The 25,374-nt window shown below is 40.2% G+C and overlaps 1 protein-coding gene across 2 annotated transcripts; it reads left to right on the forward strand.

Moving 5' to 3' along the window:
• SHCBP1 (SHC binding and spindle associated 1) lies at positions 1 to 25,239 on the forward strand. Of its 2 annotated transcripts, XM_042821812.1 has the most exons (14): positions 1 to 50; positions 8,922 to 8,990; positions 11,089 to 11,259; positions 11,654 to 11,769; positions 13,439 to 13,647; positions 14,303 to 14,395; positions 15,789 to 16,022; positions 16,111 to 16,279; positions 17,492 to 17,612; positions 20,479 to 20,610; positions 21,438 to 21,556; positions 22,259 to 22,345; positions 22,690 to 22,831; positions 23,608 to 25,239. In XM_042821812.1, exons 2-14 carry the CDS (start codon positions 8,927 to 8,929, stop codon positions 23,919 to 23,921), a joined length of 1,971 nt encoding a protein of 656 aa, XP_042677746.1. In that variant the 5' UTR covers positions 1 to 50; positions 8,922 to 8,926; the 3' UTR covers positions 23,922 to 25,239. The 2 variants fall into 2 exon arrangements, with proteins under 2 accessions (XP_042677746.1, XP_042677745.1); XM_042821811.1 differs by lacking the exons at positions 1 to 50; positions 8,922 to 8,990 and adding an exon at positions 10,640 to 10,709.
• The last annotated feature ends 135 nt before the right edge of the window (positions 25,240 to 25,374 follow it).

A 25,374-nucleotide genomic window follows, 5' to 3' on the forward strand; every position in this document is an offset into this window, starting at 1 on the left:
CGGGTCCTCCCCGGGGTCCCCGCCGTAACCTTCGCTGAAATCAGCCGCTGGTAAGCTCTTTCGTATGAGCGGCGAAAGGTCTGTGTAAATCTGCCGTTTGAAATAAGTGTTAGGAGCGATCACAACAGCTTTGTGAAGAGAGGACGGTGTGTGCGACGTCAGGGCGAGCAGCGCAGCTCTGTAACGGCTGTCCGTCGTGTGCCTGAGGTGCCGCCCTCGAGCCCCCGGCCGCTGCCTGGGGTGCTGGGGGTGCACCTGCGAGGCCCCGCACATCGCTGCCTGTGCGATGCCTGGCAGCAAAGTGTTTTCACAAAGTGTCCCTGTAGCATCCTCTCCCTAAAGCAAGTAAGGGAAGCTACCACAGTGAAGCAACGAGAAACTGTAGCTTGTTACCACACTGACTGCTCCCTTATTTGGGGATGCTTTTTCACTTTGTTTTGAGCTGAGTTCTCAGTTTGCCATTCACGTGAGTTGGGGTGGCAGCGAGCTTGTGGGTAACTGCTGCTGTCTGGTTGTGTGCTGGTATGAAAAACATAGAGGCAGCCAAGACACACAATGAAGAGAAGTATCTCAATCACCAGGAGAACATGGGAAAGTTAATTTGTTCTTTATTGAATAATCACTCTTGAATGGATATTTTCAGGTGTTTTCTACTGACTTGTGTTGGTTTTCCTTTAAGAACATCAGCTCTTGGGAGAAGAGCTTCCCTTCAAGATGTACGTTGTAGTGGTGTGGATATGTTTAGGAATACTGTGGGGAAAAGCTCGAAACACACACGGGCAAGAGAAGAGAGCTGCAGCTCGTTGCTCCCATTGTCAGAGCAGGCTGTGCTGGAGGGAGGGCACTGATAACCAGGCCTGGCAGGGTGAAGTGAAAGAGCATGAAGAGCTCTGTGTAAAACATTCTTATGTAAGGCTGAGCTGTAGACTTCTGAAGGTAAATTTTGTTCTTGATCTTAAATAGTCTCTTGCTGAGAATCAAATAACTAGAATTGTTAAAGAGGAATGACAATAGCCCAAGATAATAATGAAAAATGTTATATTTCCCAAGGCAATCAATACTGATGTGTTCTGAAACTTAAAACTTTTGTTCCATGATTCCTTCACTGATGATTGTTTTAATTTCCAGATTTCTCTCAGTCCTTAATGAAAAAGGGAGCTGTCTGATTCATGCAATTTCCCATGACTAGTGTATGTGGGTGAGCACATGTACAGAAATGACAGAAAAACAGAATGTTTTTTCCCCCCATCCCAGGCAGATGACTCTTTCAGAACAGGCCAAATTCATCATCCAAATGGATTTGGGAAAGCTGCATTGTGAGGGGGTACACTCCAGCTGGCTGCATATCCTCTTGCTTCAAAGATGATCTCCTCTTTAGTTAATCCCTTCTTCGAAGTACAACTGGGATAGTAAGCATACTTGAACTGCATATTTCCCAGAATCTCAATTTGGAATTACATTGTTGTGTCTTTTACCGAATAACATCTTGTATGTAATAGTTCTTCCTTTGCTTGTTCCTTGTGAAGATATTTAGTTCTAGTCCCAGGACTTCACATACAGGATAATTCTTTCCTGGTGTATATGTGTTGACTGGCATGAAGCTTTAGGCTTTAATTTCCAGTGGTCTGAAGAGCACTTCTCAGTGAAACAGATGCAAGCATACTGTAGCTGGAACCATCGCTTACTTAAAGAAGTTGTTAACTAATTTGCATGTTTCTGAAAAGATATATAATTTCTAATAGCCTTGTTTAAGGTTCTATCAACTGTTCTCTAACTACTTGTTGGTATTTCACAGTTTAAAAAGAAAAAAAAGCCTCCTTGGCCAGAAACAGTGGAATGATTTTTAGACTTGAGAGACTATACAGGTTGCTCTATCAAATGATAAATTCTGCTGTCAAATGGGACTGAGCACAGCTAAATGAACAGGGGAAACAAAAGTCTGTAATGATCATTTCCTATTAAGTTTATACACTCTGCCAGTCAGGTTTTTGTCTGCATGGTGGTTCACTTTGTTCTTTTAATCTTCTCTAGATGTCTTCTTGCATGAGATGCAATAGTTATTTAAAAATAATAATTCCTCTTGTTCCTGCGTGTGTAGAGAAAGCACACCTATTTGATCTGTGCCAGTGTAAAGACATCTCGTTCAGAGTACATGGTGTTAACATCTGCTGATTATGCATTTTCTTCTGTTCAGTAAAGAAACATTCAGTCCAGTTCAGTCCTGTGCATAATGAGTGCTGTGGCTTAGCAAGGTTTGGTGTAGGTATCAGTGCTAACAGCTGGCTCTGAGTAGCCCCACCTGCCTTTAAGACACATAAAGGCATGGTTAGAGCTTAAAATTGAGACAGTACTTCCTTTCTTATGCAAAAGAGGAGTACTGCTACCCACTCAGTCCTTATGAGCAGTGTTGTCATCTCTTCACACGTAATAAACTGGTTTCCATCCAAAACATCTCTCAGTACATTGATGGGCATTGCAAAAATGAGAGAGGGATTGTGTTTTTTCTCTATTCTTAACCGATTCTCTCTTCTTTGTACTGACAGTGACCAGACACATGATCTTACGTCCTTAGCATGCTCAAAGTGCTGTGGTATTTCTATCCAAACTGTTGCTGAGGTCCCAGGATCCCCTTTTCCCCCAATGAATGGCATCCTCCAGAACTGAGCTGGTGCCCATCTGGCTTCTGCATCCCTTGTGGAGACTACATTCCCTTCACCTTGGCCTACAGGGAGGCTTCTTAATAAGAACAGGTGAAATTAAGAGTACGTTCATGTAAGAAAATCCAACACATTTAATGAGGCTAAATCATTACCATGATTCAACACATGGTAAGTGACAAATTAAATTTAAAAAAGAAAATGGTAACAACAACAAAGCTAGAGAGAACAGTTGGAAGAAATTTTCATGATAAGTCAAAGAGACAAACGCTCAGCAGTACTCACAGTTATGTTCCCCCCTCTGGTCTTTCAGTGCTCTCTGTACATAGGCAGTCTTCAGTGCTATGAATCAACCATTCCTGAAAGAGGTGTATGGGAAGTGATCCTCCAGCAGTCACTGAGCTCTTTCACTGACTTCAGTATACTTGGGTCAGCCCCTATTGTGCAATTCTCTGGGCAGCACAAAAGGGCTGATTTTAGCGGTGTGCAAAGGGGAAAACTGCAATAAATGAGTAGGAGGCAGAAGCCCATGTTCTGTTCTTGGCTCTGTCACAAACTCGTACATTGGGCTTCATAGAAAGTCTCTTTTTTGTGCGTTTCCCTATTCTTACAGGGGACAGGGTACTTAAAACTCTTTCAGAAATATTCTAGAAGCAACAGTGTTCAAGATTCACAGCTAGACAGACTGTAAAACAATGGCAGCAGAACAATAGCTCTCACATCCTTCTCTGTTCATAGTTAAACTCCATAGGCAAGGCAGCTCCCACCTGCTGAGTGTTCAGATAGATTCATCTTTGCACATGGTGGTTAAGCATGCTGTTCCCATTAGTGTCAGTGGGAGTTAAATAAGCAATTACAGAACATTAAGAGGAAATGCTAGCCTTTAATCATCCTTTACTTAATAAAAAAAAAAAAAAAAAAAAAAAAGCATCCTGAAACTGAACTAACACATTTCTTTTTAAAGTGGTCACTGACACTCCTCATATGCTTGAAGTTCATCCTTGATTCTGTGCTAGAAAATATCCCTATCCTGGCTAGAGCTCTATATAGCAGTATTAAAACCATTGCTTCTGTGTATTACAGTTAAAAAATTGACCAAATCTAAATGTGCCTTTTTAGCAGTTCTCCAAACTGCACTGTCTCTGTGTTGGGCACAGAGCTGAAAATGTTTTGCCAAATGTGGATGTCATTAAATGTTCTGTTCTGTAGAAAGAGTTTATTTCTTCAAGAGAGCTTCATACTGGACTTAAAGTTTTGTCTCAATAAAAGTAGGGAATTGTTTCCTGTGTTGGAATGTTGTGTTTAAAGAGCGTTATTCTGTGATGAAATAGTTGAGCTTTTCAAGTAAAGGAAGATTTCATTTCAAAACTGTTATAAGTACTGCAAAGAAAAATAGGAAAAAAAAAAAATTATGAACTGTCTCAAGTATGGAACTAAGAAAATGTAAGAAAACAAGTTTTCTGCTGGAAAAAAAGCTTTTGGATTTGATGCAAATCCTTTTATAGTCTTTTTCTGTTATGCATGAATGTTATGCTTATGTTTTGAAATAATCCCGTTGTTTTCCATTTCATACACCATTATTTCTTATGGCTCTACTGGTTATCCCGATCTGCACTTCCACCAAACATGAGTAATTACCTCTCTTAAGAAAAGCCACTGCTCACATAGGACTTGAGGAGTGAACCTTTAATGTTCTTTTGTAAAATATTTGGGTTTCTTGTAGTGCTGCTCAGGGGTTACATGTACATAACCCCTCCTAGCTGAGACCTCGGGATTGGAAATTAGCTCCTGTGTGCTTGGATTCTCCAGCTTTAAGAGAAGAACTTCCAGGCCCCGGGAGGTTGTGGTAAGGGTCAGTAAGGAGACTCTTACACATTTCACATAAGTGATGGTGTGGTGTTGGTGGCTGTACGTGGTGGAGAAAGCTGGGGATGGGACAGCTTGGGGAAGTGCTGCTGGCCAGCATTGTGTTATGTGCATCACCTGGCACTTCAGGAGAACTTGCAAAATTACTGGCTTCCACATTTTTAAGGCTAATAGTTCAGATTATTTTTCAAAGTGGGAATTTTTACTTTCGTACATTGGTTTGTAGTGATGGACTTTTACTGTGTGTTTTTCCTGTGTTGGACAGCTATCAGGAAAGCTTGCCAGGGGGACACCCTGCTTCCCAACTGTCTTATTTTGAAGACAATCTTTTGTTCTTTCGTGAAAAAGCCTGGCTGTATTAATGCAGTGACAGATTCTCATTAGCACACAGTGCACTGCTCTGCTACAAAAGTGGTGTATCTTAAAAAGGCATATCTATAAAAGAGCATGTAAACAATATCCAGGGTTTTCTTTTTGAAAGTTGGATGAGAAATATTTTCCATTTCAGTTGAATTGTGTTTTACATTGTAGACACTGTTACAGAGTGTCAGCGCATACAAAAGGAAGAAATAGAGTGGCTTCAAACACATATAAAAGTATTGCTTCTATTTTTCAAATAAATAAGGACCTGTTTTTGAAGGGTAAGATTTCCAGATACAGGGGGAAAAATTTATTTGGATGTCAGTGGTTCATTCAAAAGAAAAATAATTTTTGTCTTTAAACTACTTAACCGTTATTTTATTTATTATTTTGGCTGTAATTTAAAGTTTATACATCCTGGTTGAAATGCATCTTTTCATTGTTTTGTTTGAATTCAAACATTTCTTCTCAGAAGGAGCGGTGAGGCAGCGGAGCAGCTGCCCAGGGCATGGGGCGTCTCTGTCCCTGCAGGTGTTGAAGAAGAAGTTGGATGCTGCACTGAGTGGCCTGGTTGGGAGCAGGCACTGGCATAGGCTGGTGGTTGGGCGAGGTGACTTTAGTAGTCTTGAAGTTCTTTACAAGGAGAGTGGTTAGGCCCTGGAACGGGCTGCCCAGGGAGGTTGTGGATGCCCCGTCCTTGGATGTGTTCAAGGCCAGGTTGGACGGGGTCCTGGGCAACCTGATCTGAATGTGTGTGTTTGGTGGCCCTGCTAGGCAGGGGGGTTGGAACTACATGATCCTTGAGGTCCCTTCCAACCCGGGTGATTCTGTGATTCTGTCTTTCCAACCTGGATGGTTCTATGATTCCATGATAACCAAAATAAATTCTGATCTTTTTTTGGGGAAAAAAAAAAAGCTTCTTTTTTTGATTCAAGCTGTTGTGTTAATTGATTATGATCCAATGCATAAATTGCTTCTCCCAGAGGATGCATCTTGTATTGCGTTTACTTAGAAACAAAATAAAAAAACAAAAACAAAACAGGGTACCTATCCTGAACAAGCTATGATAGCCACAGAAAATGAAGGCTTTCATTAAAGGAATTTGTTATGAACGTTTTGGAGGAGTTCTGGAGCTGTGTGCACATATGAATCCAGCTGCCTCCAAACATATGTGCCATCCAACCTACAAGAAATAACATTCTTGCCAATTTTATCTAGATGAGTAGATTGCAGTCATTAGGAAAGACTGGGCCACGTATTCTGTTGTTTTAGAAAGCCACCACAGAGGATATTCCAGTATCTGCTGTACTGAGCAGAAAATGTGTTTTCTGTAGGAAATGTTTTTCCTGACAGGGCTTAAACATACCTTTAAAACTTCAAAATATTTTAAGAATTCCACTACAGGAAGAGTTGACTTTATCATTTGAGCATATGTGCAGTTACATGTTGTGTTATAATTTCACATAAGCATATACATTTCAGCAGTATTTAGTGAAATTGTTGTAATTGCACACAAATTGCTAAGGAGATTGAAAGCATGGAAAATGAAGTCAACTACAGAAAAGCATCTAGAAAAGTCTGATGTCACTGTGCTTTAGTTCTGCTTTACCACATCCAAAGCAAACTGGCTGCCTATTGCTGTTCTGTCAGCTGAAGTAGCACACTTCAGATAGCTCCAGCCTTTCAAACTACCATCTGCTAAGACATAATCGTAAGCCCACTGACAAGTGTTTGACAGAAATCACTTCATGCTAATTGATCTCTTTTCCAGCACACTTCATTAGCTAATTTTTAAGACCCAAGAGCCATCGTTACTCTGCTTTCATCGTCAAGATAGGGACGCAGCTGTACTACAGGGAAAAAAGAACTTAAAGCACTTGAAATACAACAAAATCACAGGAGGACAATTTCTAAACAGCCATGTTCAAAATTTGAACTGAAATGAAGCATTGATCACAGCAACATAATGTCCCATCACCAACAGCTGTGTTCTTTTGCATCTTTAGTAAACTTATTTTGTTTTGTTTACAGTGAATGAGGAGGTGCTGTGATCATACAAAACCAACACTGTCAGCAATTTTCATTCTTTTCAAGCTTGCCTTCTTCCTGATGTGATTATGCCCAATGATTTGTTGCATTCTGCATCTGCAGTAATTGTGATTTCATCCTTATCTTAATCACTGCTTCTTTCCTATTTTTTCTAAGATGTGGTCAGCAGCTCTCTGGGTGCAGAAAGTTGAGTGGTCACTGTCAGCAGTGATGCCTGTTCTTATGAATGCCAATGGAAAATGACGGTAATATGGCAAAATACAGCTTTCATAGTGTTGTGTGGTGCAAAATGGCTGATAAGTAATTATTGTAGTATTAGTCATAAGGATGAATCCTCTTGGCAATTTCCATTTTGCCCAAATTCATTATTCCCATCAACATTCAACTTCAGTTTTAACGCTTGTTGGAAAATCTGTCTGCCTGCTGTCCACGTCTGAAGAAAGAAAATGGTTTATTATGGGTTTTGTCCCTGTTGCATCTTTGCAGTCAGTTGAAGAACACCTTGCAGCGCTCAGTCTACCGAGTTCTTCGGGACAGCGCTGCAACATCTGCAAAAGGGACTTAGCTCTTTTCTGGCCTTCCTTCAGGGAGCAAAGTGTCTGTCTGGAGAGATGGCCTGTCCAGTGCTGAGGGAGCATGGCTGATGGCACTTCCATTGTAGATGAGTCTTAGTTAAGTAATCTGCATGGGCTTGAATTTTGTGTTATTATGAAGCTTATTTCTGAAAGTCATTATCTAGAGTGAATTCCCTCATTCTGAAAATGAGGCACTTGGCAATGTCAGGCAGGTTTGTGGTTAAAAGAAAGTCAACACGCAGCAGATAAAGTAGTGTAAATCTTGAAACTCTTCCGGTGAATTGCAAGAAAAGAGGTGTCTATAAACACAAAAAATCCAAATCTGTAATGCTATTACTATGGTTTTAAGAAATAAGGTGTTGGACCAGTTTTAAGTCCATGAAGTACATTTCTGAAGAAGCCAGAGTTGAGGAGGTTCTGAAAACCGCTTAAATTATAGTAGAAAAAGCTCTTCAGAAGCATCCTCTGCTAATAAAGTCAAGCAGTAATAGAAGCAAATGATTTCAAACTGATTTTTCTGATTTTCAAAGATATATTGGTTGCAGTGATACAGCTCCATCTTTGATAGGTGTAGACATTTGGACGAAGAGAGCTCGCATGTGAAGCTCCAAAGTAGTTCTTTAAAAGAACCCATGAATTGGATTTGAGTTTCTGAGGGGATGAAGCAATGAAGCTATAGAGGTTTGCAAAAGTTCAATTGCTTTTCTGGTTGTATTTGATTTATTTAGGCTTACAATGATAAAATACCTGTCAAAGAACATACTTTATAGCTAATAACCCAAATAATTAACAGCAGTCTGCAGTTACATGGCACAGTTCATCCCCAGATACAAAAGTTGTTTACAAATGAGTTAATCAAGCACATGCAGTAAAAAAAATATTGTCTAAGTTTTATGATGGAGAAATGGAAGCCTAACGAGATTAAATTATTGCCATGGTAACAAAAGGAATTTGTGTCAAGAACAGAAATGTATGCAGACTTTTTACTGCCTTATGTACCATTCTTTTTAGACTTTTTTTGTGTCTTTTTATTATTTCTTTCCCATCACTGTGAATCTGTGCTGATTCTGAACCACTTATCCCACACATATCTGATAGACATTTTCAGACTGACAAGCCTTATAAAAAGCTTTTTTTTCATTACATGTAATAATATAATTTGATCTTTTGATACTTGTATTTTAAGGTTGCTTCATAATGAGAGGTAAAGAAAATATTGCTTTAAGAAACCTTAAAGTAGAAACAGTCTGTGCTTTCAAATGAAATCTGCATATATCCACAAATGAGAACTTCTGTCGAGGGGTTTCTCATCCAGCAGTGAGTTAAAATAGAGATGATGTTTCTTTGGATAGGAGCACTGGATAAAACACTGCTATTTTTCTTTAGGTTTTTAACTTCGGAAATGAATTTCCAGGTGGCATGAACAGACACTGCTCCAGTGAGGTCAGTGGCGCACAACGAAGTTCTGGTCCAAACTATCCAGGTGAGTTTGTATCCTACATCAATTTCTCTGGACAGATGCTTTTTCTTCATAACCTCACAGTTAAAATTAAGGGCCGCCCTGACCTGAGGAACTGCCTGCTCTTATCTGCAATAACTGGCAGCCATCAAGCTCACACTTTGGAGATCTGAAGCAACAGCTCAGCAGAATTTCCCCCAGCAATTTATTTCCCACTGCACAGCAGCCCTGCTCTGCAGGGGTGACAGTCTGACTTGCATATGCAGTCTTCAGCAGCCCTCAGCCGTGCAGCTTCTTTGAGCCAGGGCTGTGTGTTACAGCAGGCTTTGAGAAAGGCGTTTGGTTGATGTTTAAGCCACCTGCATAGGGACTGCTGTGATGTGGCTGCCTGTGAGGTGCATGCTATCTTGATCCCCAGCCTGGATGAATTGCACACGTGGGATTTGTTTCACCATGGTGTTCCTTCCATTAAAAATCAGTGAAATATCAAAAGAGAACAAATTAATACTTTTTAATGCTAACATTACATTTTACATAACAATACATTTTTAATGCTAAGCAGGTTAATCATGTTTGAGATCTAAGGCAGCCCTCTCGTGGCTGTTTCTGTTTTAAAGCAATTGTGGCATTAAAAAACAAACAAACAAACATACAAAAGACAACAAAAAAACCCAACAGCAATTTGAATAACCATTGTTTGGAGGAAAAATGGTGGCATGTCCAGGAGCAGCTCTGCAGAACACCATTCTACATGCCTGGCTCCAGCACTGACAAAGCATGCTGTATGAACATAACCTGTTCTGTCCCAAATCTGCGACATTGATCTTTTCCTTCTGAACTGCTTCCCACAGAGCTCTGCACATTCTTGCGGGAGCATCCTAACCTTTCTTGTCTATTGTTAGTTGCTGCCTGTCCTCAGCTCCTGTAGTGATGTCCAGTCGCCTCATCTCTGCTAAATACCCAGTCTGTAAAATACAAACATCTTCCAACTGCTTAGCTTAACCTTACTTACTTTGTTTGGAATTTAAACTTTACTGGACCTGTGGCAACTTTACTTTCAGATTATCTGAATAGCCACAGTAGAATCTACTCCAAAAGGACACAATCTGCTTCTAGCAGACACAACAGTGAGCAGGACCAAGGTTTCAGCACGGAACGAGCCGTGTTGCTGCTGAGCATGAGGCTGCTGGGCAGTCTCATTTGCCACTGTTTGAGGGTGAATTTGTTCATGCAGACAGGATAACAAAATTATCTCTTTTATCAAAGAAGGTGCGTGTTCAAAGTTGTACCAAATAGGGAATGGCACAACCTAAACCTGGTGTACTTCCTGCCACGGATACTTTGGGATCTGTTTAAGTTACCCTCCAGGCTGTGTAATATTTTGCTGGTAGGTCTGCCAGTGACATGAGAACTGGCTTACTGAGCACGTTCTGCCTGCTCTTTCCCCGCCAAGGAGCCATGTTTAATTGGCAGAAATTTGCGTTTGTGACTCCAGCACAGCTCTGCACCCGGTTCCTCAGCCCAGGTTCCTCCCAGTGAGGCCAGACCGCCGGCCCGCCCCGCAGCGCAACGGCCCGCCCGCCGTCCGGCAGCCAATGGGGGCGGGCGCTGCCCGTGACGGCGGCGCGGTGAATTTGAAATTTGTGCGGGCTGAAGCGGAGCGGAGTGGCGGTATGGCTGGAACGGGACTGCCGGGCGGGAGCGTCGCTGGGCTGCTGGGGGGAGCCGAGGAGGCGAAGCCAGGTGAGGTTCGTGCGCCCTGGGGCGCGGGGGCTGCGGCTGCCGCTGCGGCGCGTGCGTTCGCGCAACCGTTTGCGCGAGGCGTTGCTGCCGCGGCTGCGGAATTCGGGCTCTGAGGAATAAATTTGCGTGCGTGGTGCAGGCATGGCCTGCCGGGATCTTTGGTAGCACTTCTGAAGGAGTACTTGAAGGTTAAAATCGCCTTATAATTTTCAGCGTATGAATTTCAGCGTTTTTGTGGTGCATTGTGAGATTTGTTAAGGAAAGCAGGCGTGTGACTGATCTCGGGCCGAGCAGGGGTTGTTTGGGAATAGAAGAGCGAGCGATGATTGCATGGACCTGACGGCCTGTGGGGTTTGCTTTGTTCCCACTGCTCCCCCAGCTCCCACCCAGCAGGACGAGGACACCTGCAGCGATTATGGAAGCCGCGACAAGCCGGGCACTGCCCTGGGGAGGACTGTACCGGATGGGGGCGCGCTTTTTCCTGATATTTTTCGCACGGATCATCTTTTGTTTTATGAGCGATTTAAAGCTTACCAGGATTACATTTTGGGTAAGTGATTTTAGTAGGGAAAGAATATGTGGCAAGGTTTCTAAGTGGAGTCAGTTCCGCCTGAAACGCGCACTCTTGATAGCGAGGACTGGAACACAGATGGGGTGTGTGTGCCGTCAGTGCTGGGCTGTCTGCTGTCACCTCAGCTGATGGGCCCAGGAAGTAATGGCTTTAACATGAGTAAATGTGAAGGTCTGAAAGGAAAAGCGCTAATGCTGGGCCCTGTGCTTGGTTTTATTGGTGTTATTAGAACTTTTCTGCGTGTGGTGAGACTCCTTGAGATAAAGCACAGACTCAGCAGCACTGCTGCTGAAACCTTCTGTGCTTTTCATTTTTCACTGAGGACTTTTCATTATTTTCTTACATAAATGCACTGCCTTCCTTTTCATTTTAGCTGACTGCAAAGCTTCTGAGGTGAAGGAATTCACGGCTGAGTACCTGGAGAAGGTCCTTGAGCCGTCGGGATGGCAGGCTGTTTGGCGCACTAATGTGTTTGAGGTCCTCGTGGAGGTAAATGGAATGTGGTTGTTCAGGCATTGGTCTCTCACTAACGTCATTTATCTCTCTGACAGGTAGATCACTTTCTATGAGATTTATGAACTGCTAGAAAATAGTATGGTTTTTTGTATGTAATTGCCAATGAGGACTAAAGCAATAGGAATTTGTTTCAGAAACGTCCTTATTCTTGAACACCATTTTTGTACACTGCTGTGCTATCTATACCTAAAAGCCTGAGGTTGGAACCTGTAATCTGAATACTTGTATCGGGGACTGTTATGGCAGTGAGGCACTGCTGCTCAGAATGAGCTCTTCAGGGCTGCAGCAAGTCACAACTCCAGAAAATTATGCACTAGGTAGGCTTCCTATTTTTTTTTTTTTCTTTATCCCATAGTTCAACCTTGGAATTTAGCTGTCTATTACTTAAAGCTTACTTCTGCTTTTAAAATACAGCATTTTCAGTGGGACAGTTGGATTGTTTTCGAGACACAATTGTGGATAAACTGGTGTTGGTATCTTGAGAATAAGCTGCATCTAGTTCCATAAAGTTGATGTGGTCAGCGTGTCATCTGTGGTTTTGAGTAGAGCACGGTCGCTATTTGCAAGATAAATTTATCGGTGCTAAACCAAAATATTTGTACAATCTTTGTTTGCTGTGTGCTAGAGCACTGCATAATCACTTAACTTTTCTTGAGCTTCTCAAGAACTGGGCAAATAATTTTGAACCTCAGAGTGGCAATATAAAGCCTGAATGATGTCCCTGTGTGTAGCAAAAATACACCATATGGGTTAGTTTCATAGATCCTCTCTAGTGTCTGAATATTTCTTGGGAGGACTGTGCTTAAAAGGAAGCAACGTTCTCAAAGGGATCCTTGAAACAAGGAGGAGGAGTCCAAGTTGGTATGGGTGCACTGTGAGGTTAAGCCTGGTGGGCGCAGGAGGGAGAAGTGCTTTGTCCAGAGCTGGCTGCTGGGGTAGTTTTCTCAGTCACCAGACTGTGGTCACTTCTAAGTTCTTCCTATCATTAACATTCTTCTGTCTAATCTACTTTGATACTAACAATAGCTCTTGTAGACCTGCTGGAGGATTGCAGGTTTGGGATCCTTTTTTTTTAGGTCTACCAGTATCTGAGTCTTTCATATTTGTGCAAACCTGCGATGTTTGATCACGCTTGAACTTGTATTACATGTTTTCAAAAGGGAGGAACTTCATCTTTTGATGTTTTCAGCAAAATTAGTGATAAAATAGTTTGCTGATGAACTCATGGGATGGTTTATATCTTGTGGATGCTTTGAAGAATGAACCATAGAAGAGTCTAGAAAAACTGTGAGGCATGGATTTGTTTGAATCTGAAGATCCTATTTTTTGTGTTCTAAAACCAATTTGAGAAGCCATTTACTGGCCTTGGATAGGTGTTATGAGGTTGTTTTTTTTTTTTTTTTGAACCTAGTTTTGAATGTCAAAGAGATTACTCCAGATCTTTTGATTTTTAGGAGTTTATTTCTGGGATTATCGTTTCGTCTGACCAGATTGCCTTTGCTGTAATACGTATTGTGTGTTGATCTGTGTGGGTCAGCTGGCACTTAGTGAGGTCTGCTGGGTTGTGCACATCGTGTGCACCTTCCTCAGCTGTTTCTGTGGTTCTGCGTAGAGAAATTCTAAGAGCTATTCATTCCAACAGGTGGTTGATGTGGAGTACTCAGATCTGAAGGCAGTTGTGCAGCTCTGTGAGCCTTTCCTGTGCGAGTCACAGGTTAGCACCTTTACGTTGGAATGCATGCAGGAACTCTTGGAGCTGAAGGAGCGTCGGATACCGCTGCAGGAGCTGTGGGTTGTGTATGATGAGTCGGGAGAGTTTGATCAGACAGCACTAGCTGTGGAGCATGTCAGGTAGGAAACTGCTTTAAGGCTAATTCTTGTCTTGAGCAATTGCACTCTGGTTGTGTGCTGTCCTGAGTTCTTGTGGCTAGACTGGCATCCCCACGTGTCTAGCTTTCCACATTCAATATTATGACTGGTACCATGAAAGCTATGGGGAGTCTGATTACAGAGGAAATGTGTTTGCCTTTGGTAGCTGAAGGCAGTCACACAAAAATGGGATGTATTTATCTGAGAAGAGACTCATTCTGCTGGCCATTGCTCAGTAGCAGAGACCTGAGCGTGTATCACAGAGGTGGCAAACTTCTTGTGGAGAGGAAAAGCTTAGTGGAAAGATGCCTGGCCAAAACTGAATAATCAGAGAGCCACAGAATCTTGTGTAAGTTTTCTTTTTAAATCCAGACTGTACTAGCTCAGTCTCTTGATGGAAGTCAGAAGGACTGGGGCTGTTATGGATTTTAATCCAAGAAATACAAATTAAAACTCTTCATATAAAAAACCAACTGTTGTGTCTTCTAAATGGCTTACAGGAGGGTGATGTGGAATTGGAGAAAGAATGTTTTCATTTGCATTCTGTAACCTATTACGTCTGTATTTTTAGTGCCACTGTCTCTGCTTGTTTAAATGTGGCCTCTTTTGTGTTTAAAAGCTTACTTTGCTTCAAAAGGTTCTTCTACGAGTGCATCTGGAGGACCTGGGATGAGGAGGAGGAGGATGATTTTGATTACTTTGTGCGATGTGTGGAGCCTCGACTGAGACTGTAAGTATAACACTTGTGTTAATGGGTGGGACCACAGGAAAGGGTGCTGTGGGAATAGTGGCATGCATAAATCTCCAAGGAATGTTTTCACTAGTGAATTAAAGCAAGCCTGTTCTAGTAGCAGCCACTGTCTGTTGCTCTATTTTGTTACAGAAGAGGGTACAACTGAAGTTGCTGCTTTATTTCTGAACCCTTGTGTTTTCCTGTAATCCCTAACCTCCCATCAGATGGCGCTCCAAATCCAGCTATTGCCTCCTTGGACTTGCAGGAGTGACTAATGTAACGCTATCTAAAGCAGGCATGAAATGCTGTCATACCTTTATGATCAAAGATCAGGTTTCATGCATTTTTATAGTGACCAGCCCTAAAATGAAGCATGCACTTCAGGACCAACCTACATTTAACTCTTAGTTTCCATCTAATATTTTATTTCTACATTGCTGTAAATCCTTTTTTACATTTAATTGTGCTGCATTAACTTTCTGCTGCGTCTGATTGCATTGCCAAAATCTTGTGAGTCTTTTTCTTTATATCCTTTTTATTGTAACTGCATACTTATTTACTTCTCTGATTATAGTTTTTTTTCTTGCTCTTTTCTGAATTAAATGCACCACTTAAAAATAATCTTTTGAACTTTGAAGATTTGCCCTTATTTCATTCAGTCTCTTCAGCAGAGTTATTTATGCTGTGTTAAGTTGGTTCTTTACAAAAATGAAAATGTTAAGTCTTGTTTTGTTTCATGTTATAAATTATTGTCCAGCATTTCTTTTTCTTTTTTAGTGACTGTGATAAGTTCTAAATGACTGCCTGGCACTGTCTACTTGGCAGATATCTTAATCTTAATGCAACTTCAGCCTGGCATTTTCTACCCTGTAATTTCATTTGTAGAAGATATTTCTGGGGTGACACAAAGTTTCCTGTGCAGTGCTTTCACATCTTCATCTCGTGCAGATACTGCCTTATTTGTTTCTGGGATTTTGTCCAGGTTATTGTTTAGGTTGCTGCTGATACAGACTTCACATTATGGGCTTATTCTTGTAGTTCAGACATAGCTTTCTCAGGCTTTCCAATAAATGCTTGAGAAGTAGGCTAATTTTGATTTCTAATGGATTTAGGAGGTGCTTTTTTTTTTTTTTTTTTTTTTTTTTTTTTTTTGGTAACTGTACCATTTCTTTTAGAATATGTTTCATATAATTGTTACCTATCTGCCATGAGAGATCATTTAGAGAAGTAAGTAAAATATTTGTATGTTCTGAGGGTTTTGGTTTGATGCAGACTGCAAAGAATTTTAACTTCAGTACTAATACAGGACGTCTCAGATTCTCTCTGGGTTTGTATTTGATCTTTCAAAATTGGAAATGAAAGTATGCTGATCTCTGGCTCTGAATTGCAGGCATTATGACATCCTTGAGCACCGTGTGCCTTCTGGTCTTGTTGCTGATTACCACAACTACTTGTCTCAATGTGAAGAGCTCTACAGGAAGTTTTTAAATGTGAGGAACAACATATCAAGCAGTGATTCAGACTCTGAAATGGAAAATGTCTCCATGGTGGAGGGATTAAAGTTGTATGAGAAAATAGAGCACTTGAAACAAAAACTAAAACTAATTGAGAATCCTCTGCTGAGGTACTTAGCGGGTTTAATGGAAGGGGAGCCCTGATGGGGAAACCATATGTAGAGTGTTCTTCACTGAAGGCTTTGTTCCTTGTTCTAGGTATGTATTTGGTTACCAAAAATACAGTGGTCTCCAAGCTAAAGGTCAGAGACCAACAGGTATCAAGATCACTCATGTTGTGTCCGCAACTGTGATGGCGAGTCTCTTGCAGTCTTTGATAAGGGACAGACTTTGCCCTGAGTCTTGTGGTGAAGAACTAGAAATACAGGTAAAGTAACAGCAATTGCCTGCTCACCCATGATTTTGTCTACTCAAGAAACAATACAAAAGAATCGTGTACATGAAAGACGATACACTTGTACAGTACCATTTTTGAGTCTGAAAACAGCACTGTAATTTAATAAGACAAAGTTGCCAAGTAATTTCTCTTAATTTGTTTGCTGAGTAATCTGTGTGAGCAGTTTCCTTCCCATGTGTAAGAGATAAACCTGTAATAAATGTGCAAAGGAGTAATACTCTAATGTTAGATAGCTCTGTATTTTGAGTTGCTGATAACAATTTAAGGTTTCAAGAAGGAAATGCCATTCTATTGCTATGGTTCTGCATAGGAAACTTGCTTAGGAAACTTATTTAGAGCAATTAGTTTTAGTGACTTCAGCTAGGATTTTCAGCACTTCAGCTTAGTCTGTCATACAGAATAGTCTGTAGTCCTTGGGCCCAAATGAAATTGCTTACTGTATTCTAATCATGTTCATGAATTGCAGGTGGGCAAAGCAGACCCGAACAGAGCATTCCCTATTAACTCTGGGGATATAAATCAGATTTTCTCAGTTGGCAGTTGAGTAATTTTTACATTGCTTGCCCTAGAATTTGCCAGGACGCAATAAACTCCAAGTTTTTTGTACTATTTGTTTCCTGTTATGCGGAATTGCTCGGAGGATATCAGCCTGCACTTTTCAGGTACCGAGGTCTTTTTTTAGGGAAAAGAACCATGTGGACATATTATTTGCCACTGTGATGTCTGAACTCTGTTCTGGAGTGACTTGCTTAGAAATAGGGTTCTGCATGTTTGGACCGACTCAAATCTTATTGCTGAGTTCTTTGTTTTTATTGACTTTCCCGTCTGCTATGTGCTGCTTCATGTAATTCATGGCAAGTCTCTTGAAACAGAATTCACGTGTTGGCCTGAAACCCAGGCCATACTGAAACCTGCTTTCCAGTGCATATGCTCTTCAGTCTGCCACTGCCCCAGATTTCTCATGGAATGGACGTAACACAAAGGAATGCTTTAAGGCTGTTTTTGTCTAGAGTGCTATGATTGTGGAATTCCAAGTAGAAACGGCCTGTTAGTGGTGCCATTATAAAGGATTTCTTTCAGGCAAAGGCAGCAACGTTTAATTAAAGAACAAATTTAAGGGCATAAATATGTCTATTTTATAGCGTTTTTTCAGGAGTTGATTATGTTGTTTGTCTCTTACAGTTCCACAATGATCCGCTGGCAGCTGTAAATGCTTGTTATGAAGGAGACACAGTCATCATCTGTCCTGGTCATTATGTTGTGGATGGCGTGTTCTGCATTGCTGATTCTATTGAAGTGGAAGGTAGAAAGCTTGCTAAGGAGAGAGTCCAGGGTCCTAAACTAGCTATGCACAAAGATATATTTTTTTTTAAATTTGGAGAAGCTTGACTTGGGTATTTGCTTTTTACTTTGGAGTGTTCCTGTTTCTGCTTGTAGGGCTGTCTGTGGTGTATGGTGTTCTATTAACAACAGTTATTCCTGCAAATAAGCTTAAAGTTTTGCTGATGAATAGTGAATTTGCTGTTTTCTTCTGTTTGACTGAATTATATAGGTACTACATCTAGTACTGTTACCTATGGAACTAGATGTTGTACCTATAGCTGTATCCAGCAGAAACACAATTGTATATTTTTACATCTGACAAGCACAGATCATTCTGAGAAGCTTCATTTTGAGTACTTAGTGGAGGTTCTTGTTCTCCTTTGCATTCTTACAGACCTAATGTACTTCATAGAGGTGGTCTGAGACTCACTGCCAGATAGCACTCATGAATACAGAGGGGAAAAAGCCAAGTTCTGTCAACTCAGTTTATGGTATTTGTTGTGCCAGCTGTGCGTATGGGCTGCTGATGTAAATCTGTGCATTATGTGATGTACCTGGATAGAAAGAGCTATTGATTTAGTCTCTGTTCTGTAGAAGTGGACACACCATATGTGATTCTATTTTTCTCTCCAAGTATTTGTTTCAAATACTCCTGCATTGTCTAGGTTATGTTACTGTCTTTTCCTCATAATTCTTAGTTTCCCAGTGTAATTTCTCTGCTTCAGGCTTGCATGCTGCTGTAACATAATAGTCTGTGTATCACCGGGGCTTGTGCAGCTGTTCATGTTCTTCTTTGGCTGTAGTTTTATCTTGTCAAAACTTCATTATGGGAAAGGCTGGGAATTTAATTTCCTGCTGCTTTGCCCTTCTCTTACGAATATCACTTTCTCTTTTGCTCTTCTCTTGTATGATTTATATAGAGTTGTGTGCTGGTGGACAGTGCTGGTTAAAGGACTTCAAACTGCTTGATTTGCTTGCAAAAATTGATTTGTTCTAAAATTGTGTGGACTGGAGTTTATGACAACTCCTCTCATACTTTTGAGGAAACAGTAATGCAAATGGTGAAATAGCACTCCCATTAAAGAATGAGGTATGCTATATTAAGAAGCAAGGCATGTAAATGTGTCTTTAGTACAAACTGCACTCTGAATAATGAATATGTCAGGGTACTTAATCTTCTTATATGGACTTCTGTTAAAGAAGTTTTATAGCAGTAATAGCAGCTGAAAACATTTGAAGTAGGAGCATCAAGAAAGAAGTTGCTGGCACTAATCTGAGTGGCTGGATAGAGCTGCAATGAAGTTGTGACTCATCAAAGATATGATATTGCTTTGCTTAGTAGTGGTGGTATTTTTTTCCATGCATGTGCAAACCAGTGCTGTGGTTGAAAGTATGAGGAAAAGAAATACTTCAGAGGACTGGGGAAGGTTAAAGCTGTAACACAGGAAATTATAGTGAGGACAACTTAATCACTTGGTGAAGGTATGCAGCAACGGTACCAAATAACTTTGCAGCTTGTACAATAGTTGAAGTTGGAAGAGAAGCTGAACATCGATCCTAATACCTGTGATCAGAGTTATGAGATGACAGTTGCTGTTAGCTCCTGTAAAGTTGCTTAACAGGGTGTACAACCTTGAGTTAGCTATGTATTGAACAGTGCTTGATGGCAGGTGAATCAATTTCTCTCTATTCCTTATCTTTTAAACAGCTTCTTTACTGCTAGAGCTGCTGCTTTGTAGGTGAGGCAGGCGAAAAGCTTGGTTAGAAGATCTTTGGGTAGTTTGGACAATTTTTCTTAAAACTCTTGCCATGAATGATAAACAACCTCATTCTTTGGGGTGTATAGCTAAACAGGATCTGCCTCTTGAAGTCCCAGGGTGCACTTTCTTTCCATACTGAAGTAAACTGCCCCTTGCTACCTCCTCTCCAGGAACCCTAGAAAAAGATTACTAGCTATTGTAGTGTGCTGAAGTATCACCAAACTGCCTTCAGTTGCTGTCTCTAAAACTTTCTCTCAGCTCTTGTTCAAAAGCTTTTTTTCAACCTTTCTACTTGCACATTATTTATTTATGTACTTGGTTAAAAGCTAGCATCCTGTATGGGCACTTCTTATCTAAGCTTTTTTGCGTGTTCAGAAAATGATAGGACTCATACTGCTTTAATAGATGTTGCATTATTGCTTTCCTTATCATGATTCTTGCCAGTGACAAGCAATAGAAGCTTTACATGCTCATAAATTTCCCTTTGAGTGTTTGAATGCTGACAAGTGTAGATGGCTTTAGTAAATCAGTGGTGGCATATGCTTTTGAAAGTTCCTTTTTAATCTGGAAGTCCATATAACACATAACACAGGAACGTGTTTTGACCCAGGTTTCATTCAAACAGTAAAGCTGAGTGAAACTTGGGACTATAGCATGAATTCCTTTTGTTTCCTTGCACTGTGGTAGTGACTGCTTCCTCAGAGCCCCAGCTTGCTCTGCTGTGCTCATCCGTTTTGAAAGCCAACTGCAGGTTCTCATGTGGCCTTTGTTACTGTACCTCCCTCCAGAGTATTGCAGCCTTGGGGAGTGAGGACTTGGATCTCAGTGAATGTGACCTCTGTTACACATCTGTTCAACTGGCAAAAAATAATTTGGCATTTGATGTCATTCAAAGAGGGTGATTTGGAATTCTGGGTGATTTAATTCATTGGACTGTAGTGCAGAAGGGTGTAATTTGAGGCTTGGCCAATGGGTAGAAAACTATTTGAGATTATCGAACCTCAAGTTCTAAGTCCTCTTATGTGATGTGAATATCTGCCTGTGATTGTTACCAGTTGCTCATCAAACTTTCACCCCTGCTTTAAGGCTATGGCCTGCCAGATGACATTGTGATAGAAAAGCAAGGGAAAGGAGACAACTTCGTGGACTGTACAGGAGCCAATATAAGGATCTCCAATTTGAAGTTGGTGCAACATGATGCTGTGGAAGGGATTTTAAGTAAGTATAAAAGCACTTTAATGTTCTTATGAGTCTTCTGTGACTTTCTTTTCATTTTTTTAAACGAATCCAGTACACAGAGCTTACTGGTTTCAACTTTCAAGCTGTTGTAGCACTCAGGCTTAACTTTTGGGTAAGATAACCTTGGATGAGATAACTTGACTTCTCTGCTCTTGGGTTTTGTAGCAGTAGGTCAGGTTTCAGTGTGTCAGGCTGCGTGGAAAAGGAAATAATTTCTCATGCGACAAAGAACTCCCAACACTTGACAGCTCTTTGCTAAGGGTTGATATGGACTTCAGAAGTAGCACAGACCTTTGTTTTCTGACTTAACTTAAACTGAAACTCAGATAATCCCAAACTGTATCCATTGAGTTTGGCCATGGCTGTTTCTCTTTGTAGAAGGTATTAATTAATACTTAGCCTTGGCAAGCATTTGTTTTAAAGCATGTTTTCTTAACACCTGTATATATGTATCTAATAACTTATTAATACAAAAGACTTTTAAGAAGGTTAAAAAAAAAAAACAAAAAAAAAACAAAAACCCCAAACAAAACTGCTGGCACTAGAAAAACAGTGGCTAACCAAACAAAAAACAACTTCAAGGCAAATCTTTTGATTAGTGCTCATTTTTAGTGTACCTGCTTATCCTGACAAAATACCATGAGCTCAAACTATGCCTGAGCAAATCAGTAAAACTTGCATAAGATGTTATGTAAATGGTCATTTTGACATACTGTAAAAAATATTGTGAATCTATCTACCTGTAGGTTTGCTTTTGCAGGTATGATTCATTTAACAGTGTTTGTTGTGTGTGTGTGTGTATGTAGATGTTCATCAAGGGAAAACAACTTTAGAGAATTGTGTATTACAGTGTGAAACTACAGGCATAACTGTACGAACTTCAGCTGAACTATTAATGAAGAACTCAGATCTGTATGGTGCCAAGGTAGGAAATAGCCAGTTAAAAATTTGTTTATAAATTTAAATAGAGTTGCACTAGGCAGTGATACTCTCAGTGAAGGGGTGGTTTCTTTCCCTCTTGTGAGAATCTTTGCAGGTTATCTTGAACATCTGTGTGTTACATTAAGAGATTGTTCCCAGGGATCTTAGGGTCTTCAGTAGTACCCAATGAAGTATCTCACACAGGGGCTATCTATGAAACAGTGATTACTGCATTGTTGAACTGATTCATGTCCTGCTGTATCTTTAAGGTGATTTTCTGTGTTGTTTTTTTTCCCCCTGCCTATAAATAACTCATTAATCCTAGTTTGGCAAATTAAGTGACCTTCTTGATGCCTTATTCTTCTGACAGATATGATATGATATCCTTCTGACAGAATTGAACTCCGATTAGCACACTTGGGAGGATGATAGGGCTTTGAATGTTGAGGTGGATGTCTAAAGAGCCAGAAAGCGATAAAAGGATGCATAGTCATTCTTTGCTAGTAATTTTATAGACTAGCAACAGTAGCATTACTTGTGGGACTTCCATGTTTGATATTGCTGTTCAAGTTAACAGAGCTGTGAAGCTTCACAGCTGGAGTGGTGCAGATAAATGAATGAGCACCAAGATCAACCATGGAGATGTCGTGCCAAATTGTCAGCATTCCTGAACTATTTGTGAACTGCAGTGGGTTTTGTCTCGTAGGGTGCTGGTGTGGAAATATACCCTGGTAGTACGTGCACCTTGTTGGACAACGGCATACACCACTGCAAGGAGGGAATACTCATAAAGGTCAGTTGAAGGCAGAATGCACTTTTTTCTTCAACTTCATAGCACACAAACTTATAGCTGTCAGAATTGGTGCAGATAACTTGTGTTTAGCTTGACTTATAACCATGCTTTCTTATAGTGGAACTCTTGTGTATTACAACTTATGGTGGTACTTGTTTGCCTTGGGTTGGTACAATGAAGCAATGTTTTGTTTCTTGTTTGCCAGAAAGAGATCTTTTGCAATATTGCTTGCATACACTGAAAACATTCTAGCCAATGCGGAGAGCTAATTCTGTCTAAAAGTGAAATGATTTGCATCCCATTGGGTGGACATAACAAGTTGGATTTCTATTTCCTTTCTATAGAATTTCTTAGATGAACATTATGACATCCCCAAAATAAGCATGGCCAATAATGTGATCCATAATAATGAAGGATATGGTGTGGTCCTGGTAAAACCAACTGTTTCTTCTGATGTAAAGGATGCTTCAGTAGAAGGAACAACAGGTATTTTTGTCTGACTTCATAGAAGTAAATAAAAAAAAAAAAAAAAAGAAACACAAACGCTTAAGCCTAGTATACACAAGTTTTTTTGAATTCCATAACTAGGAAGTGAGTCTTTCAAAAACTTCTCACAATGTCTGTTTTGATTTAGTTGGAATATATCTCTGTAACTATCAGAACAATGGAATTTCCTGAATTAGACTTCTTGCAGGTAAATACTGTGTATATCTGTGCTCCGTGCTGTGTGTACACTTAGATATATCTATTTTTTTTAAAGTCCTTAAGCATCTAATCTATACTTCCCACTAAGCAAAGCCTGTATAACTACCTCAATCTTACAGAAACAAGAGTTGATCAGCAAGAAAGCAGATGTGACTTCTTTTATAGCTCTTCTGGTTCATAGTTCTCTGCTCCATCTTTCCTTTCAGCACTAGAGCTGAGATGTGCTGGTTAGCACAGTCTTGCAGCACAGAAGTTGTTTTCTGTAGTAAATAAAATGTGACAATTGTATTCCTCTTCATATGTCTTATTTGAAGAACTGCCAGTTGCAAGTATGGTATGTAAACACAGTCTAATATCACTGTTACTTGGTAGCTTGAAGTCCTTTTGAGAGGAAACCTTTTCATATGCTGTATTTGAAATGTATGGTTGTCACTAAACAACTACCCAAATGTGTGGGGTATGCAAATGTTACAATTGAAGATTTCATTCTGGTAGTTTTAACTGATTTGGCTATTTTGCATGCTTGGCATTGATGTTCTCCTTGTTCCCTGATCTAGGGGATGCACAGTCTACCCAGTCAAGTGATGAGAGAGCACATGTAGAGGGCTTCAGACAAGAACAACTACCTGAGTGTGTAGCTGATGAATTGGAGTTTTATAAGCAAGCTGAGATTTCTGAAGGCAATCATGAAATTGTAAGTGAACTTGGTGCTGCTTCTGCAAAGAAGAGTCAGATGCACAGGAAAAGGCTGAGTGAACTGGGAATCACAGAAGCTGATGACAACTTAATGTCACAGGAGATGTTTGTTTCTATTGTGGGCAATCAGTTCAAATGGAATGGCAAAGGAAGTTTTGGTACTTTTCTCTTCTGACAGTCCTGATTCCTAGTGGCATTGTAATAAGATTTGCACAAGCTGTTTTTTTCACTGCTACTTTCTGAGGAGGTAACTTCCACCAGCTTTCCATAATGTTAGTAAAATATTTATTAATTATATATATACACGCACATATATACAGCATGTGAAAACTACTTTCTTTGTGCAAGCATGGGCAATGCTGGTAGAAAAGAGAACTCTGCTAATCTATGGACTTGCTCTTTGCTAGCTGTCATTTTTTGTTGTTTTTTTTCTTCTTTTTGGTATATTTATTTGACTCCTTTGGTTCTTTTTTAACATATAAATAAATCTTTCTACAAACAAAAAGTTTGTCATGGAAGAATGGAAAACAGCTGCTCAGCAATTGGTGGTACATCTTCCTCCATAGTTTTTTTTAAAGTGCTGTTAGCCTCTACATCCCTCCTATAAGAGAATGATAGACTTAGTTTTGTGTGCCAAACAGAAGCTGGTGAACTGTTGCATGAAATGTAGTAGTTGGCTGCCATGCTTTGCTTTAAGAATTTTTTAGAGAAATTGGCATCTGGAAGGGTAGCATCGTTCAGTCTTCTTTGGAAATAAGCTGGCACACAGCAGCAGCTGCCACTGCCTGTGTACCTTTGACATAAGGAGGGATGGTGTCTAACTAAAACTCTGAATAAGAAATAAAAACAGATGTTTCTATGGTTAGTGTTATTCTACTATGTCTTTCAGCACATTATTCTAAAATGTTTGAAACTCCTATGCCACATATAGCAGCAGATCTCTTGGAAATAAAAGGAAAACTGAAAAGGAAAAAAACCAAGAGCTTTGCATGAGATCTCATCAGCACACAGCTATGGAGCATTTGGTTAAAAAAAAAAAAAAAAAGCATTTCAGTGACTCACCATTCATTACAAATTAACTGGAGATGAAATTTGGCTGAACTGCCTGCCCCAGGATTCTGCCTTTTCAGTGCTTCTCATTCCTTATAAATATAAATCCAAATACCTTATTTAAGCTTATATTGCCTTCGGGAGTTGTATTTCCATACATCGGTTCAAAACCAGTTCTACATGTTTAAAAAAAAAATAAAAAATCCCAAGTGATTCAAGGGGGTGCTGTAAAACACAGGATGGTGTTGAGAAGAAGGAAGGTGCCAGCAAGAGAATTTCGGAATAACTTCTGCAAGTAACTTAGCAAGTATATACCTTCCCAACACTGTAGAGTGTTGCTTAAGGTGGAGATGAGTTGTCTACTCCAGGTTTTTCACTCCACCCACTTCTGAAACTTCAGTGGGAATCAAAATTGTCTTGAGTCTATGACTTGTTTTAGTGTGAGCAATAGGTAGAAAGGAAAAAAGTGTAACTTAAAAGCATTTTTTTCCTGCTTTTTTTTTTTTTTTTTTTTTTTTTTTTTTTTTTTTTTTAACATGACCTGCAGCATTAATTGCAGCTTTTCTATCCCCCTGCTG

The sequence above is a fragment of the Centrocercus urophasianus genome, unplaced genomic scaffold, assembly GCF_019232065.1.
Source record: "Centrocercus urophasianus isolate 14NV4802_14NV808 unplaced genomic scaffold, USGS_Curo_1.0 seq_2, whole genome shotgun sequence".
Taxonomy (NCBI): domain Eukaryota; kingdom Metazoa; phylum Chordata; class Aves; order Galliformes; family Phasianidae; genus Centrocercus; species Centrocercus urophasianus.